General features: G+C 45.1%; 1 protein-coding gene across 7 annotated transcripts in view; it reads right to left on the bottom strand.

Annotated features, from left to right (window-relative positions):
• Positions 1 to 18,793, bottom strand: part of LOC112225755 (myocardin-related transcription factor B) — a 54,491-nt gene that overhangs the window by 15,892 nt on the left and 19,806 nt on the right. For 5 of the 7 annotated variants that reach the window (XM_042307144.1, XM_042307143.1, XM_042307147.1 and 2 more), the window contains one exon: positions 16,253 to 16,318. In XM_042307144.1, coding sequence (XP_042163078.1) covers positions 16,253 to 16,318 — 66 coding nt within the window. Of the gene's footprint in view, positions 1 to 16,252; positions 16,319 to 16,523; positions 16,679 to 18,793 lie in introns of those variants that run through there. The other 2 variants (XM_042307148.1, XM_042307149.1) reach the window with 2 other exon arrangements.

The following is an 18,793-nucleotide window of genomic DNA, read 5'->3' as shown; positions in this document are numbered from 1 at the left end:
ACCGGCCTCCAACCCCCTCGCTGCTGACACACTGCCCTGCTGTTAGGGTACAAGAGGGACCGTTACGTAGCAGTTATAACATGTAACGGCCCTGCTACGCTACAGCCATCTCAAATGTTTGTTTATTCTTCCTCGGGGGTTGATTTGAAAATCCAACTATTGTAATGGAAGGGGGCGGCTCTCGGGGGCTGTGGGTGTTTAAGTGAGAAAGACACAGAGGAGAGCAAACCAGTAAAAAGCACAGCCCCCTTCATTATCGAGGCATTGTGCTGACAACATCAAAGAGCCATTCCAGGATCTGAAGTCAGGAGGCCTTTGAGAGTTAGGTGTTATCCTGAGTAGTTCACATCTGGTTGAAGTCTGCTGTTGTGTTTTTATAGTGGAGTTGAACGTGTTTAGCCTGATGCTGGGTGTTTGTCTGTGCAACTAACTGTACATGAACCCCACTTTCACTCTCTTTTTTCACTTCCTGTCTGGCTTCCTCCCTGGCTTCCTCCCCTTCCTTCTAGTCACAACACCCCATTATGTAACCAAGACGTATGGGCTGAACAAAATGACCCTCATTACACCTTCTAATTGAATTTATGAAAGATAATAAAACAATAATTGCTGTTGCTCTCACATTCTCATAGCATAGCACCCTAATCTTCTTCAATGCAATGTTAATTAGGTATTCATTGTTGAAAGTGTTTCCTGAACCTTCCTTCACCAAATAGTAAAGAAAAATATACCTGGCTATACCTGGATATCACCAGGTCTGCTTATTATAGCCCAGTTTCACACAGTGTGACACAAACACACCCTTACACCACAGCCGGCTAACCATGCAAGCAGTCGCACAAGTATTGTTATATGATTTCAACCATGAGAAACATGGTTGTTATTTAATTCAATACACAGTATGTGATTTCACTAGCTATAACAGCCATCTAATAAAAACAGCTCATGTCAAATCATATAAAACAATAATCAACTGTCATTAAACTGTCCAAAATGGACAATAAAGTATCTATTCTATTTTAAAGGTCATTTTGATTCCTGTAATTGAAGGCTTGACAAAGTTTCATTGTAATCTTGAAATAGACAAATGCTTCAAATTGCAAAAATCTAAATGTCTCTCCACAGAGACATGAGTGTGCGCGTCCTGATAATGCCTCACTGTTTTCTACTTTAGTGCGTACAGTATACACTATGGAAAATCCCATTACCTTGACTTAGTAATTAATTTACATACACTCGTAACAATGTGCGTAAGCAAACATATGACTGTTAGCCAATGTCCTAGAATGTTATGTTATCCACCCAACAGTGCACATTCAGGCTAATGTTGGTCTGGACAAAGAGCCATTTGGCTGACCACTATTTATACAAAAGTATGTGGACACTCCAAATTAGTGGACTATTTCAGCCACACCCGTTGCTGATAGGTGTATAAAATCTCCAAAGAGAAAAATTGGCAGCAGAATAGATTTACTGAAGAGCTCAATGACTTTCAACGTGGCGCCGTCATAGGCTTCCTGCCCCAATGCATAGTGCCAACTGTAAAGTTTGGTGGAGGGTGAATAATGGCCGGGGGCTGTTTTTCATGGTTCGGGCTAGGCCCCTTAGTTCCAGTGAAGGGAAATCTTACCGCTATAGTATACAATGACATTCCAGCCGATTCTGTGCTTCGAACTTTGTGGCCCTTTCCTGTTTCAGCAAGCCCACATGCACAAAGAGTTCCATACAGAAATGGTTTATCGAGCTTGGTGTGGAAGAACATGACTGGCCTGCACAGAGCCCTGACCTCAACCCCATTTAACACCTTTGGGATTAAATGGAACGCCGACTGCGAGCCAGGCCTAATTGCCCAACATCAGTGCCCGACATCACTAATGCTCGTGGCTGATTAGACGCAAGTCCCCACATTAATTGTCCAATTATTTGTGGAAAATCTTCCCAGAAGATTGGAGGCTGTTACAGCAGCAAAAGGTGGACCAACTCCATATTAATGCCCATGATTTTGGAAGGAGATGCTCAACAAGCAGGTGTCCACATACTTTTGGTCATATAGTGTACGCATCTCTGAGGCGGTGAGTAGAAAATATTGCAGGCCTCCAATTGAACCAGTCCTCCGGTCAGCAGTGATCACTAACACTCATTTAGCTCTTCTCTTTTTCTGTGGTTCAAACAAAAACATTGGTTTTACATGAGACCACTTCCTCACTGCTCTCTGATTGGATGGAGTGGTGCCACCCTGGGATTGCATAAGACAGAGAGTGTGTCCCAAATGGCACCCTATTCCATTCAAAGTACACTACACCAAAAATGTAAGAGGGAATGGGGGGAAAGAGAAGTGGCTGTCTGCACACTGACAGTACCAGCAAGGAGGACCTATTTTGCAGTATGGTCTGATACTCAGACCTAGGAGGTTAAATATGTATTCAGGAGGGAAGCGAGAGAACGAGGGGGAGCGAAGGAAGTAGTCAGGGGACATGATGACTCACCTGCCGTCAGTGGTCGTTTAGCAGACCAATGCCTTTCTTGTGACTGCTACTCTTTCCCTCTCCTATTCTCTACTCTCCTCACACCCTCTCCTCTGCCATCTCCTCACTCCCTCTCCTCTGCCCTCTCCTCAAACCCTCTGCTCTGCCATCTCCTCACACCCTCTCCACTCCTCTACTGTTCTCTGCCATCTCCTCACACCCTCTCCTCTCCTGTTCTCTGCCATCTCCTCTCACCCTCTCCTGCTCTCTACCATCTCATCTACTGTTCTCTACCATCTCATCTACTGTTCTCTGCCATCTCCTCACACCCTCTCCTCTACCATCTCCTCACACCCTCTCCTCTACTGTTCTCTGCCATCTCCTCAAACCCTCTCCTCTACTGTTCTCTGCCATCTCCTCAAACCCTCTCCTCTACTGTTCTCTGCCATCTCCTCACACCCTCTCCTCCACTGTTCTCTGCCATCTCCTCAAACCCTCTCCTCTACTGTTCTCTGCCATCTCCTCTCACCCTCTCCTGCTCTCCTGGTCTCAAATCAAAATCAAATCAAATGGTCTCTACCATCTCCTCACACATCTCCTCTCCTCTACTGTTCTCTGCCATCTCCTCTCACCCTCTCCTGCTCTCTACCATCTCCTCTACTGTTCTCTGCCATCTCCTCACACCCTATCCTCCACTGTTCTCTGCCATCTCCTCACTCTCTCCTCCCCTGTTCTCTGCCATCTCCTCACCCTCTCCTCTACTGTTCTCTGCCATCTCCTCACACCTTCTCCTCTACTGTTCTCTGCCACCTCCTCTACTGTTCTCTGACATCCCCTCTACTGTTCTCTGACATCCCCTCTACTGTTCTCTGCCATCCCCTCTACTGTTCTCTGCCATCCCCTCTACTGTTCTCTGCCATCCCCTCTACTGTTCTCTGCCATCCCTCTACTGTTCTCTGCCATCCCCTCTACTGTTCTCTGCCATCCCCTCTACTGTTCTCTGCCATCCCCTCTACTGTTCTCTGCCATCCCCTCTACTGTTCTCTGCCATCCCCTCTACTGTTCTCTGCCATCCCCTCTACTGTTCTCTGCCATCCCCTCTACTGTTCTCTGCCATCCCCTCTACTGTTCTCTGCCATCCCCTCTACTGTTCTCTGCCATCCCCTCTACTGTTCTCTACCATATCCTCTACTGTTCTCTACCATATCCTCTACTGTTCTCTACCATATCCTCTACTGTTCTCTGCCATATCCTCTACTGTTCTCTGCCATATCCTCTACTGTTCTCTGCCATATCCTCTACTGTTCTCTGCCATATCCTCTACTGTTCTCTGCCATATCCTCTACTGTTCTCTGCCACTATCCTCTACTGTTCTCTGCCATATCCTCTACTGTTCTCTACCATATCCTCTACTGTTCTCTACCATATCCTCTACTGTTCTCTACCATATCCTCTACTGTTCTCTACCATATCCTCTACTGTTCTCTGCCATATCCTCTACTGTTCTCTGCCATATCCTCTACTGTTCTCTGCCATATCCTCTACTGTTCTCTGCCATATCCTCTACTGTTCTCTGCCATATCCTCTACTGTTCTCTGCCATATCCTCTACTGTTCTCTACCATATCCTCTACTGTTCTCTGTATCCTCTACTGTTCTCTACCATGTCCTCTACTGTTCTCTACCATATCCTCTACTGTTCTCTACCATATCCTCTACTGTTCTCTGCCATCCCCTCTACTGTTCTCTGCCATCCCCTCTACTGTTCTCTACCGTTCTCTACCATATCCTCACCGTTCTCTACCATATCCTGTTCTCTACCATATCCTCTCCCGTTCTCTACCATATCCTCTACCGTTTCTACCATATCCTCTACTGTTCTCTACCATATCCTCTACTGTTCTCTACCATCTCCTCTACTGTTCTCTGCCATCCATATCCTCTACTGTTCTCTACCATCTCCTCTACTGTTCTCTACCATATCCTCTACTGTTCTCTACCATATCCTCTACTGTTCTCTACCATATCCTCTACTGTTCTCTACCATATCCTCTACTGTTCTCTACCATATCCTCTACTGTTCTCTACCATATCCTCTACTGTTCTCTACCATATCCTCTACTGTTCTCTACCATATCCTCTACTGTTCTCTACCATATCCTCTACTGTTCTCTACCATATCCTCTACTGTTCTCTACCATATCCTCTACTGTTCTCTACCATATCCTCTACTGTTCTCTACCATATCCTCTACTGTTCTCTGCCATCCCCTCTACTGTTCTCTGCCATCCCCTCACAGCCTCTCCTCACACCCTCTCCTATTCTCTGCCCTCTCCTCTACTGTTCTCTGCACTCTCCTCTACCATCTTCTCACAGTCTCCTCTCCTGTTCTCTGCCATCTCCTCTCACCCTCTCCTCTCCTGTTCTCTGCCATCTCCTCTCACACTCTCCTCTACCATCTCCTCACACAGTCTCCTCTCCTGTTCTCTGCCATCTCCTCTCACCCTCTCCTCTCCTGTTCTCTGCCATCTCCTCACACCCTCTCCTCTCCTGTTCTCTGCCATCTCCTCACACCCTCTCCTCTCCTGTTCTCTGCCATCTCCTCTCACCCTCTCCTCTCCTGTTCTCTGCCATCTCCTCTCACCCTCTCCTCTCCTGTTCTCTGCCATCTCCTCACACCCTCTCCTCTCCTGTTCTCTGCCATCTCCTCACACCCTCTCCTCTCCTGTTCTCTGCCATCTCCTCACACCCTCTCCTCTCCTGTTCTCTGCCATCTCCTCACACCCTCTCCTCTCCTCCACTGTTCTCTGCCATCTCCTCACACCCTCTCCTCTCCTGTTCTCTGCCATCTCCTCACACCCTCTCCTCTCCTCCACTGTTCTCTGCCATCTCCTCATACCCTCTGCACTCTCTCCAACATCCTCCCTCTCTTATGTTGAATGAGACCCTGGCCTTGTTGCTTAGTCTGGCCCCATGCAGACTGGGGTCTCTTCTGATCAACGTAAGAAAGGAGAAGTAAACATAACAGAGAAGCAGCAATAGCAGATATAATAAGGTTGAGCAATACAGCCCAACAAAGCTGCTACTGTGACTGTCTAACACTGTTGCATTTTAACCACTCAGAATATTTCTTTACTGTGCTTTCCAATGTATCAGGGCTGTTAGTAGTAGAAGGAAATGCAAGCCTTTTTTGTGTTGGCCGCACATAGAATTCAATCCCGCTGCACACAACACTGTGTGCCGTTTCACTTGTTACCAGCAAAGGTTAATGAAGAGTGCCCAGGGATGGAAGACATTGAAGATGACAACTCAAATGACTAAGTCTAATGGCCAAGTCTGACAGCCACTACACAGTCTGAACAGAGTGTGACTAAATTCAACAGCACCCTTTGTCTCCACATTACTAATAGGAGTCGATTTGAATTTGTTTCTTCTCTAATACTCCAAAAGCATGGACAATAGGCATTGTTAAATAATTGTCTAAACACTAAGGTGGTCTGTGTCAAACCATAAGACAATGAATGAAATGCCAAAGAAAAACATGTCTGCTACGGGTTTATTACTCATAAACCCAATCAGATTGAAACCATTCATGTCCATAACAGAAATGTACAATTTCCTTTGGTTCACTTGTTCTCTGAGCTTACTGATGGACATTTTTTACCGGCCAAAGCATTTATCTACAATATGAGGTTTTGATATTGTACTATATTTAGCCTTTGAACACATGGAGTTAATGTCTTGTTCAAATGATCAGATCTTAATTTTTGGTATTGTATATACAGTGCCCTCCGTAATTACTGGGACAGTGAAGCATGTTTTCTTATTTTGGCTCAATACTCCTGCACTTTGGATTTGAAATGATACAAATGACTATACGGTTAAAGTGCAGACTGTCAGCTTTCACTTGAGGATATTTTCATCCATATCGGGTGAACTGTTAAGAAATTACAGCACTTTTCGGACCTGAAAATAGCTGTGTAGCGATGCTCCCCATCCAACCTGACAGAGCTTGAGAGGCTCTGGAAAGAAGAAAGGGAGAAACTCCCCAAATACAGGTGTGCCAAGCTTGTAGCGTCATACCCACTACCAAAGGTGCTTCAAAGTACTGAGTAAAGGGTCTGAATACTTATGTAAATTAGATATTTCCATTTTTTAATTTTGAATAAATTGGGTGGTTGTGTAGATTGATGAGGGAAACAATTGTTTTAATCAATTTAAGAATAAGGCTGTAACGTAACAAAATGTGGAAAAAGTCAAGGGGTCTATATACTTTCTGAATGCACTGTATATGTGGACATCTGCTCGTCAAACATCTCCTTCCAAAATCATGGGCATTAATATGGAGTTGGTCCTCCCTTTGCTGCTATTACAGCCTCCACGCTCCTGGAAAGGTTTTCCACTAAATGTTGGAACATTGCTGTGGGGACTTGATTCCATTCAGCCACAAGAGCATTAGTGGGGTCTTGTGGCTGATAAGGAATGGCTCGCAGTCTGCATTCCAATTCATCCCAAAGGTGTTCAATGGGGTTGAGGTCAGGGCTCTGTGCAGACCAGTCAAGTTCTTCCACACCGATCTTGACAAACCATTTCTTTACGGACCTCGCTTTATGCACGGGGGCATTGTCATGCTGAAACAGGAAAGGGTCTTCCGCAAACTTTTGGCACAAAGTTGGAAGCACAGTTTTGTCTAGAATGTCATTGTATGGTGTAGCATTAAGATTTCTCTTCACTGCAACTAAGGGGCCAAGACCAAACCATGAAAATTATTCCTCCGCCACCAAACTTTACAGTTGGCACTATCCATTTGGGCAAGTAGCGTTCTTACCGAGGACAGATTATATTTACGTGCTGCGCACTTCAGCACTCGGCGGTCCCGTTCTGTGAGCTTGTGTGAACTACCACTTAGTGGCTCAGTCGTTGTTGCGCTTAGAATTTCCCATTTCACAATAACAGCATTTACAGTTGACCGAGGCAGCTCTAGCAAGGTAGAACTTTGACGAACTGATTTGTTGGAAAGGTGGCATCCTATGACGGTGCCACGTTGAAAGTCACTGAGCTCTTCAGTAAGGCCATTCTACTGACAATGTTTGTCTATGGAGATTGTATAGCTGTTCATGCTCGATGTTATACACCTGTCAGCACCGATGCACATACTTTTGAAGACAAACAATGTATACGAAATGCTTCAGTCTGGTTTTAGACCCCATCATAGCACTGAGACGGCACTTGTGAAGGTGGTAAATGAAATTTTAATGGCATCGGACCGAGGCTCTGCATCTGTCCTCGTGCTCCTAGACCTTAGTGCGGCTTTTGATACCATCGATCACCACATTCTTTTGGAGAGATTGGAAACCCAAATTGGTCTACACGGACAAGTTCTGGCCTGGTTTAGATCTTATCTGTCGGAAAGGTATCAGTTTGTCTCTGTGAATGGTTTGTCCTCTGACAAATCAACTGTAAATTTCGGTGTTCCTCAAGGTTCCGTTTTGGGACCACTATTGTTTTCACTATATATTTTACCTCTTGGGGATGTTATTCGAAAACATGATGTTAACTTTCTGCTATGCGGATGACACACAGCTGTACATTTCAATGAAACATGGTGAAGCCCCAAAATTGCCCTTGCTAGAAGCATGCGTTTCAGACATAAGGAAGTGGATGGCTGCAAACGTTCTACTTTTAAACTCGGACAAAACAGAGATGCTTGTTCTAGGTCCCAAGAAACAAAGAGATCTTCTGTTGAATCTGACAATTAATCTTAATGGTTGTACAGTCGTCTCAAATAAAACTGAAGGACCTCGGCGTTACTCTGGACCCTGATCTCTCTTTTGAAGAACATATCAAGACCATTTCAAGGACAGCTTTTTTCCATCTACGTAACATTGCAAAAATCAGAAACTTTCTGTCCAAAAATGATGCAGAAAAATTAATCCATGCTTTTGTCACTTCTAGGTTAGACTACTGCAATGCTCTACTTTCCGGCTACCCGGATATAGCACTAAATAAACTTCAGTTGGTGCTAAATACGGCTGCTAGAATCCTGACTAGAACCAAAGAATTTGATCATATTACTCCAGTGCTAGCATCTCTACACTGGCTTCCTGTCAAAGCAAGGGCTGATTTCAAGGTTTTACTGCTAACCTACAAAGCATTACATGGGCTTGCTCCTACCTATCTCTCTGATTTGGTCCTGCCGTACATACCTACACGTACGCTACGGTCACAAGACGCAGGCCTCCTAATTGTCCCTAGAATTTCTAAGCAAACAGCTGGAGGCAGGGCTTTCTCCTATAGAGCTCCATTTTTATGGAACGGTCTGCCTACCCATGTCAGAGACGCAAACTCGGTCTCAACCTTTAAGTCTTTACTGAAGACTCATCTCTTCAGTGGGTCATATGATTGAGTGTAGTCTGGCCCAGGAGTGGGAAGGTGAACGGAAAGGCTCTGGAGCAACGAACCGCCCTTGCTGTCTCTGCCTGGCCGGTTCCCCTCTTCCCACTGGGATTCTCTGCCTCTAACCCTATTACAGGGGCTGAGTCACTGGCTTACTGGGGCTCTCTCATGCCGTCCCTGGAAGGGGTGCGTCACCTGAGTGGGTTGATTCACTGATGTGGTCATCCTGTCTGGGTTTGGTGCCCCCCCCCCTTGGGTTGTGCCATGGCGGAGATCTTTGTGGGCTATACTCAGCCTTGTCTCAGGATGGTAAGTTGGTGGTTGAAGATATCCCTCTAGTGGTGTGGGGGCTGTGCTTTGGCGAAGTGGGTGGGGTTATATCCTTCCTGTTTGGCCCTGTCTGGGGGTGTCCTCGGATGGGGCCACAGTGTCTCCTGACCCCTCCTGTCTCAGCCTCCAGTATTTATCAAATCAAATCAAATTTTATTTGTCACATTCACATGGTTAGCAGATGTTAATGTGAGTGTAGCGAAATGCTTGTGCTTCTAGTTCCGACAATGCAGTAATAACCAACAAGTAATCTAACTAACAATTCCAAAACTACTGTCTTATACACAGTGTAAGGGGATAAAGAATATGTACATAAGGATATATTAATGAGTGATGGTACAGAGCAGCATAGGCAAGATACAGTAGATGATATCGAGTACAGTATATACATATGAGATGAGTATGTAAACAAAGTGGCATAGTTAAAGTGGCTAGTGATACATGTATTACATAAGGATGCAGTCGATGATATAGAGTACAGTGTATACGTATGCATATGAGATGAATAATGTAGGGTAAGTAACATTATATAAGGTAGCATTGTTTAAAGTGGCTAGTGATATATTTACATCATTTCCCATCAATTCCCATTATTAAAAAGTGGCTGGAGTTGAGTCAGTGTCATTGTCAGTGTGTTGGCAGCAGCCACTCAATGTTAGTGGTGGCTGTTTAACAGTCTGATGGCCTTGAGATAGAAGCTGTTTTTCAGTCTCTCGGTCCCAGCTTTGATGCACCTGTACTGACCTCGCCTTCTGGATGATAGCGGGGTGAACAGGCAGTGGCTCGGGTGGTTGATGTCCTTGATGATCTTTATGGCCTTCCTGTAACATCGGGTGGTGTAGGTTTCCTGGAGGGCAGGTAGTTTGCCCCCGGTGATGCGTTGTGCAGACCTCACTACCCTCTGGAGAGCCTTACGGTTGAGGGCGGAGCAGTTGCCGTACCAGGCGGTGATACAGCCCGCCAGGATGCTCTCGATTGTGCATCTGTAGAAGTTTGTGAGTGCTTTTGGTGACAAGCCAAATTTCTTCAGCCTCCTGAGGTTGAAGAGGCGCTGCTGCGCCTTCTTCACGATGCTGTCTGTGTGAGTGGACCAATTCAGTTTGTCTGTGATGTGTATGCCGAGGAACTTAAAACTTGCTACCCTCTCCACTACTGTTCCATCGATGTGGATAGGGGGGTGTTCCCTCTGCTGTTTCCTGAAGTCCACAATCATCTCCTTAGTTTTGTTGACGTTGAGTGTGAGGTTATTTTCCTGACACCACACTCCGAGGGCCCTCACCTCCTCCCTGTAGGCCGTCTCGTCGTTGTTGGTAATCAAGCCTACCACTGTTGTGTCGTCCGAAAACTTGATGATTGAGTTGGAGGCGTGCGTGGCCACGCAGTCGTGGGTGAACAGGGAGTACAGGAGAGGGCTCAGAACGCACCCTTGTGGGGCCCCAGTGTTGAGGATCAGCGGGGAGATGTTGTTGCCTACCCTCACCACCTGGGGGCGGCCCGTCAGGAAGTCCAGTACCCAGTTGCACAGGGCGGGTTCGAGACCCAGGGTCTCGAGCTTGTTGACGAGCTTGGAGGGTACTATGGTGTTGAATGCCGAGCTGTAGTCGATGAACAGCATTCTCACATAGGTATTCCTCTTGTCCAGATGGGTTAGGGCAGTGTGCAGTGTGGTTGAGATTGCATCGTCTGTGGACCTATTTGGGCGGTAAGCAAATTGGAGTGGGTCTAGGGTGTCAGGTAGGGTGGAGGTGATATGGTCCTTGACTAGTCTCTCAAAGCACTTCATGATGATGGATGTGAGTGCTACGGGGCGGTAGTCGTTTAGCTCAGTTACCTTAGCTTTCTTGGGAACAGGAACAATGGTGGCCCTCTTGAAGCATGTGGGAACAGCAGACTGGTATAGGGATTGATTGAATATGTCCGTAAACACACCGGCCAGCTGGTCTGCGCATGCTCTGAGGGCGCGGCTGGGGATGCCGTCTGGGCCTGCAGCCTTGCGAGGGTTAACACGTTTAAATGTCTTACTCACCTTGGCTGCAGTGAAGGAGAGACCGCATGTTTTCGTTGCAGGCCGTGTCAGTGGCACTGTATTGTCCTCAAAGCGGGCAAAAAAGTTATTTAGTCTGCCTGGGAGCAAGACATCCTGGTCCGTGACTGGGCTGGATTTCTTCCTGTAGTCCGTGATTGACTGTAGACCCTGCCACATGCCTCTTGTGTCTGAGCCGTTGAATTGAGATTCTACTTTGTCTCTGTACTGACGCTTAGCTTGTTTGATAGCCTTGCGGAGAGAATAGCTGCACTGTTTGTATTCGGTCATGTTACCAGACACCTTGCCCTGATTAAAAGCAGTGGTTCGCGCTTTCAGTTTCACACGAATGCTGCCATCAATCCACGGTTTCTGGTTAGGGAATGTTTTAATCATTGCTATGGGAACAACATCTTCAACGCACGTTCTAATGAACTCGCACACCGAATCAGCGTATTCGTCAATATGCTGTTATGCTGCAGTAGTTAATGTGTCGGGGGGCTAGGGTCAGTTTGTTATATCTGGAGTACCTCTCCTGTCCTATTCGGTGTCCTGTGTGAATCTAAGTGTGCATTCTCTAATTCTCTCTCTCTCTCTCTCTCTCTCTCTCTCTCTCGGAGGACCTGAGCCCTAGGACCATGCCCCAGGACTACCTGACATGATGACTCGTTGCTGTCCCCAGTCCACCTGACCGTGCTGCTGCTCCAGTTTCAACTGTTCTGCCTCATTATTATACGACCATGCTGGTCATTTATGAACATTTGAACATCTTGGCCATGTTCTGTTATAATCTCCACCCGGCACAGCCAGAAGAGGACTGGCCACCCCACATAGCCTGGTTCCTCTCTAGGTTTCTTCCTAGGTTTTGGCCTTTCTAGGGAGTTTTTCCTAGCCACCGTGCTTCTACACCTGCATTGCTTGCTGTTTGGGGTTTTAGGCTGGGTTTCTGTACAGCACTTTCAGATATCAGCTGATGTACGAAGGGCTATATAAATAAATTTGATTTGATTTGATTTTTGTATATATAGTGTATTTTTGTTCAGTGTGTATATAATACAGTGGGGCAAAAAAGTATTTAGTCAGCCACCAATTGTGCAAGTTCTCCCACTTAAAAAGATGAGAGAGGCCTGTAATTTTCATCATAGGTACACTTCAACTATGACAGACAAAATGAAAAAAAAAAAATCACATTGTAGGATTTTTAATTAATTTATTTGCAAATTATGGTGGAAAATAAGTATTTGGTCAATAACAAACAAGCAAGATTTCTGGCTCTCACAGACCTGAGATCTGCATGGAGGAATGGGCCAAAATACCAGCAACAGTGTGTGATTTCTTCTTTAAGAGGCTCCTCTGTCCTCCACTCGTTACCTGTATTAATGGCACCTGTTTGAACTTGTTATCAGTATAAAAGACACCTGTCCACAACCTCAAACAGTCACACTCCAAACTCCACTATGGCCAAGACCAAAGAGCTGTCAAAGGACACCATAAACAAAATTGTAGACCTGCACCAGGCTGGGAAGTCTGAATCTGCAATAGGTAAGCAGCTTGGTTTGAAGAAATCAACTGTGGGAGCAATTATTAGGAAATGGAAGACATACAAGACCAATGATAATCTCCCTCGATCTGGGGCTCCATGCAAGATCTCACCCCGTGGGGTCAAAATGATCACAAGAATGGTGAGCAAAAATCCCAGAACCACACGGGGGGACCTAGTGAAGGACCTGCAGAGAGCTGGGACCAAAGTAACAAAGCCTACCATCAGTAACACACTACGCCGCCAGGGACTCAAATCCTGCTGTGCCAGACGTGTCCCCCTGCTTAAGCCAGTACATGTCCAGGCCCGTCTGAAGTTTGCTAGAGAGCATTTGGATGATCCAGAAGAAGATTGGGAGGATGTCGTATGGTCAGATGAAACCAAAATATAACTTTTTGGTAAAAACTCAACTCGTTGTGTTTGGAGGACAAAGAATGCCGAGTTGCATCCAAAGAACACCATACCTACTGTGAAGCATGGGGGTGGAAACATCATGCTTTGGGGCTGTTTTTCTGCAAAGGGACCAGGACGACTGATCCGTGTAAAGGAAAGAATGAATGGGGCCGTGTATCATTAGATTTTGAGTGCAAACCTCCTTCCATCAGCAAGGGCATTGAAGATTAAACGTGGCTAGGTCTTTCAGCATGACAATGATCCCAAACACACCGCCCGGGCAACGAAGGAGTGGCTTCGTAAGAAGCATTTCAAGGTCCTGGAGTGGCCTAGCCAGTCTCCAGATCTCAACCCCATAGAAAATATTTGGAGGGAGTTGAAAGTCCAGGTTGCCAAGCAACAGCCCCAAAACATCACTGCTCTAGAGGAGATCTGCATGGAGGAATGGGCCAAAATACCAGCAACAGTGTGTGAAAACCTTGTGAAGACTTACAGAAAACATTTGACCTCTGTCATTGGCAACAAAGGGTATATAACAAAGTATTGAGAAACTTTTGTTATTGACCAAATACTTATTTTCCACCATAATTTGCAAATAAATTCATTAAAAATCCTACAATGTGATTTTCTGGATTTTGTTTTCTCATTTTGTCTGTCATAGTTGAAGTGTAGATATGATGAAAATTACAGGCCTCTCTCATCTTTTTAAGTGGGAGAACTTGCACAATTGGTGGCTGACTAAATACTTTTTTGCCCCACTGTATATATCAATATGTGATGCACCAATATTACATTTTTGGCCGATTCCGATATCCAATATTTTCCTTGCAAAAAAAAAAAAAAAAAAAAAAACGATATAGATTTAAATGTTTTTTGCTGCCTTTTAAGCATTTCAGTACAGTTAAATAGTTCACACACACACACATGGACACAGCTGTCTAAGGCACTGCATCTCAGTGCAAGAGGCGTCACTACAGTCCCTGGTTTGAATCCAGGCTGTATCACATCCGGCTGTGATTGGGATTCTATGGAACGCCGTTTGGGTCTATGCGTGTCAAAAAGATACATGTCAAATAACACAACAACCTGTTTCAGTAGCTATAGTTAGCTAACTAACTATATGTGTCATCATCTAAAATAACTAATTTATAAGACAGTTATTATTTGATTAATGGTCGTCGGACCCATCTATGTGAAGCTAGCCACATAAGGATTAGCCACAAAAGTGGACTTTGCGGTTAGCCTTCAAAATAAAAGGAATAATTCTACTACTTGTATTAATTTGCATCACTGTCAATGACATACTTTTATTTTGAAGGCAAACTGCAAATTCCACTATTATGCCTAGTCCTTATTGTGGCTAGCTTCACAACACATAACCCGGTCAGGTCAATCCTCACTAACCAGATGAAGCTAGCTGGCTGCTTATAACGTTAGCTTTGGGCAACAGGGTTAAGTAGCTGGCTAGCTATTTATTTATTTTCAAGAACTGAAGTTCAATTTCAATAGGTGAACAAGAAAGTGGCAACCTAGCTAAAACCTACTCACAAGGATTCCTAAATCATTGCTAAGAATAATGAAAATGATTGCAGTTTTTACTGGTCATTGTTTTCAGGCTGGTTGTATTGGTGCAAGCTATTTACCAAGCTAAAGCTAGCTACCCAAGAAGTTGCGGTCAAACAAATGATGCGTTATTACCAACGCGGTATTGTAAATACATAGTTCGTGGTCAGGTGTTTGCTGACTTTTTTGTGCAGCTTTGACGGTGCTACTATCTTTTTTGACATGCAAAGACCCAAATGGCGTTCCATAGTATGCATGTTGTGAAGCTAATAGCAGTGACGCTATTACGGTGTAACTCCGGTAGGGCAACATCTGAAAAATAGCGCACTTGGTCGTGTTAACCGGTGCTTGACTAGGCGGCGAAAGCCAAAAACACACCCACGACAGAGAACGATTGATTGTCAAGGGCAATGAATTCCATTGTCTTGGTTTGAATGGATTTCGCCTTCAATTTGTTACTCTTTCAAATGACTACTTGACTACTCGCTCCACACAGCAGACATTGTGGGCTAGTTTAGGAATGCTGTGTTGCATGTGTAGCGCCAAATTTCACATGGCGTCATTACTTCATGTTCCTTCGTTATATAGGTATGCACGTCAGCTTTGATATCGGTTTTGTACATCGGGCGTTAAACTAGACATCGGCCAATACCGGCATTCTTAGCTAATATCGGCCGATTGCGATATGTTCACCGATATATTGTGCATCCCTAATATAAGGTCTAGGCAATCTATACAACTTTTAAGATTTGATCATTTGAACATATTTACATGACTTTATTCATGAAATGTGTAAAAAAAAAACAGTAACCCCATGTGTCCATAGTACAATACAGAAAGGGCTGTAGTTCACAAACAATGAGTTGAATCATATATCTGGGCATAGAACAGGTCCTCTGTATTTACTATGTTGACACCAAATTTCATGCATTTTACAACAAACAGAATGTGTTCTGTGGGGCATTCTGATATTGTACTAAATATAGTTAGGGGATGTAAATTGGTTTTTAAAAAAAAAGGTTCCTGGAACTAACTCGTGTGAAACAGAGAGGAAGTCTATCTTAGCAATGTAAACATTCATCGACTGTGCAATGAACAGAACAAGTGTAACAGCTCAAAATTAAATGTGGCAATGAATTAAACATACAGACCCCAGTACACACTGAATGAGTTTAGAATTCAAAAGTCAGAAGCAGAGGAAGGAGCTCGACGCACTTTGCTTTGGAGACTGACAATGACATTTCTCAGAAAAAAAGACGATTTAACCACATGCATAATCATCAGTATCTCTAGAACCTTAGAACATGAAGCAAAGCATTGAAAGCCATGTAAGACACTATACTGTTGTATATTAAGTGCCTGTTATGAAACAAGTGAGGTGACTACAATGGAGTAGCTTTACTGATTCTTATGGGCGTGAGGTTAGGTCAACAAACTATCCATTCACTTTGAAAAGCAAGCTAATGAGGTGAGGTAGCAGCTAGAGGAAGGGGAGATTGGTTTGGGGATGAGGTAGTTTGACGGATGGGAGAGAGTTACTTACGTGGCATGATCCCCTGGCTGACCAGCTCCTCACGGGTCCGTCTCTGCTGGAGTTTGAGCTGGAGCACTGCATAAGAGGGACAGCAAGAGGTCAGGTGAGTACACTACAGACAGAACCAGCAAGGGCAACAACCAATAGTGAAAGCCCAAACGCCCTACAGTCAGTTTCCGTTCTCTTCTCCTTGAGAGGAAATACAAGGCCGGTTACAGCCGTGTTGTAAATTAATATAGTGCATCTTTCTGGGAGGTTGAAGCCAATAGTTGAAGAGTACCCTACTCACTGCTCTTCTGGCCCTCGCTCTCTCCTCTGTCCTCCCAGAGTCGTCTGACAGCCGATACAGAGGTTATCATCAGAGGCAGGGAGGAGAAATAGCGGGCAGATGGTCCCTGTCACACACACACGCTTCCTGTTTCTACACTCAAACAGCAGCCGGGTTGTCGCGTTTTGACAACTTCTACCACACAGAGAGAGATAGAGTGACACTTCCGCATGGCTTGAACAATGCTAATGCAGAGAGGAGGCCCACATTCACCACTCACAATTCAAAATAGAATGAGGTGTTATATTGAGAGGAGTATATGTACAGATAAATGGTAATACTTCTGTACTGACTAAATGTATATGACATGAATAAATGTGTCTTGCTAACAGCTGCCTAATCTCAGCTGGACCAAGCCTATAGAAGGAACACAGAAAGCTAGTGATGGAGACCATGTTCTCTGCATCACATCATCATTGCTATCCCGTGTTTACACTTCAGCCACAGCGAGCTGAGTGGACTCATGTAAGTGATTCCTGTCAGATGTGAGGTAAAGTAAAACGACATCTCAGTACACGCATAAGTGGTTTTCATGAAATTAGAGATGTGATACTGTACATGTGAGGGGAAGTTAAGCTGTTACAGTATACTACATAGCCATACAGTATGTGGTCTGGTGTTCATGTGTGAGAGTATGATTGTTGGACCAGTCCATTGTACTGTACACAAAGTGATGCTTGTGTGCACCTCCTGATGTAGTTGTGTTTGTAGCTGGTCTGCTGCCTGAACCACAGGGAAGCATACTGACTAATAGGTCAGAGTGAGATCAGTGTGGGTAATGTGGGACTTCTTTCTCATGGTCTCAGTCTCTCTGAGCTCAGCCTCCACGGTTTTTCACATCTCTGACCAGCGTCAACATTTCTGACAGTCCTGGCTGTCGCCGCCTGAGCCAAATCATCCTCTTCTCTCTTATATGGGCGCTTGACGTAGCACTCCCAATAGTCCCGGGGGGGGGGGGCACAATAACAGACACTCTTCCAGTGGCAGATGGTTTGTTGGTTGTGCCAAGGACCGACAGGGGTATGATGCCAGGTGCAGAATATTTTCTAGGCAAATGCTCACTCTGAAATGCCACAATTGGAATTCATTACCGTTCTCTGTACCTTACTTAATGTGATGTAAACGAGAACATTACATTTTCCTACCACCTGTCCCTCTCCATAACTCCCTTTGTGCTCAATTTATGTATTGTTACCGTTCTCTGTGCGTCACTTCAAAACTTCCTGTGCACTTTTTCTACAATCGCCTATTCAATCGTTTACTTGTTTGAGAATATTTCCAAAACCTTGCCATCCCTCCATCCCAACCCTGAGATGAAACCCATCCTCTCCCTGCTGGTTTCTATTTGTGTACCACACTGTAATATCTGGGAACTCTATCTCTCTGCCCGGCCCAGCCTGTTGAGTTACATGGAATATTACTGTAAATCACCCGACACTCAAACTGCTCCGAAGCAGAAATCTAAGGCCTGGGCTTGGGCCTGGCTGAATGAGGGGACACATGTGAACAGACACCCTCCTCAATCAGGGCCAAGGTATGCTGTCCACCTCTGAAACTCTGTGAAGTCAAACTGGCTGCCAAGGCAGGTGCCTTTGGGTTACTGCATCATACACTGTCTCTGAAAGACTGTACGTCTCGGTGCAAATAACCTCTCGGTAAATCACAGTCTGTCTCAATGGTTCCAAGTCCATCTCAGTGTCTCAAGCCTGTCCCCGTTTTCCCCCCAGCGTCCATCTATGTCTTAGTATCTAAACCAGTCTCTGTGTGTCACACTAAACACCACAGTATCTTCATCAGTCTCAGTATTCCTCACCTTAACTCAGTGGGCCAGCGTATCTGCCTCACAGCACATTTATGTTTCTCTAAAAGTCAGTAAGAGATTCTCAGTGTGTCACGACTAAGTCTCTTCAGGCTTCTCGCTCCAACTCAGTTGGTGTCATGGCCCTGGCAGCACCCACAGGTGCCTGAGCATTGTCCACTGGGCACAGAGTCCTGGCGCTGCCCCATCTGTACCGGGGCCAGACGGTCAACTTAGTACCTGACCAGCAGCCCAGAAGACACCAGACACCCACTCAGCCGGCCTGAGCAGCACAACTCAATGCACACGATTCACTGAGAAAAACTCAACTGTAAAGCTGGGTGTGTTTTGTGGAGAGCTATGAAACAAAAGCCAAGTAAGGAAGAGTAAGGATAATAATTCTCCATAATGATGCTATGTTTCA

The sequence above is a fragment of the Oncorhynchus tshawytscha genome, linkage group LG27 (genome assembly GCF_018296145.1).
Source record: "Oncorhynchus tshawytscha isolate Ot180627B linkage group LG27, Otsh_v2.0, whole genome shotgun sequence".
NCBI classification, from domain to species: Eukaryota; Metazoa; Chordata; class Actinopteri; order Salmoniformes; family Salmonidae; genus Oncorhynchus; species Oncorhynchus tshawytscha.
This window is presented reverse-complemented; position numbering and strand designations above follow the sequence as displayed.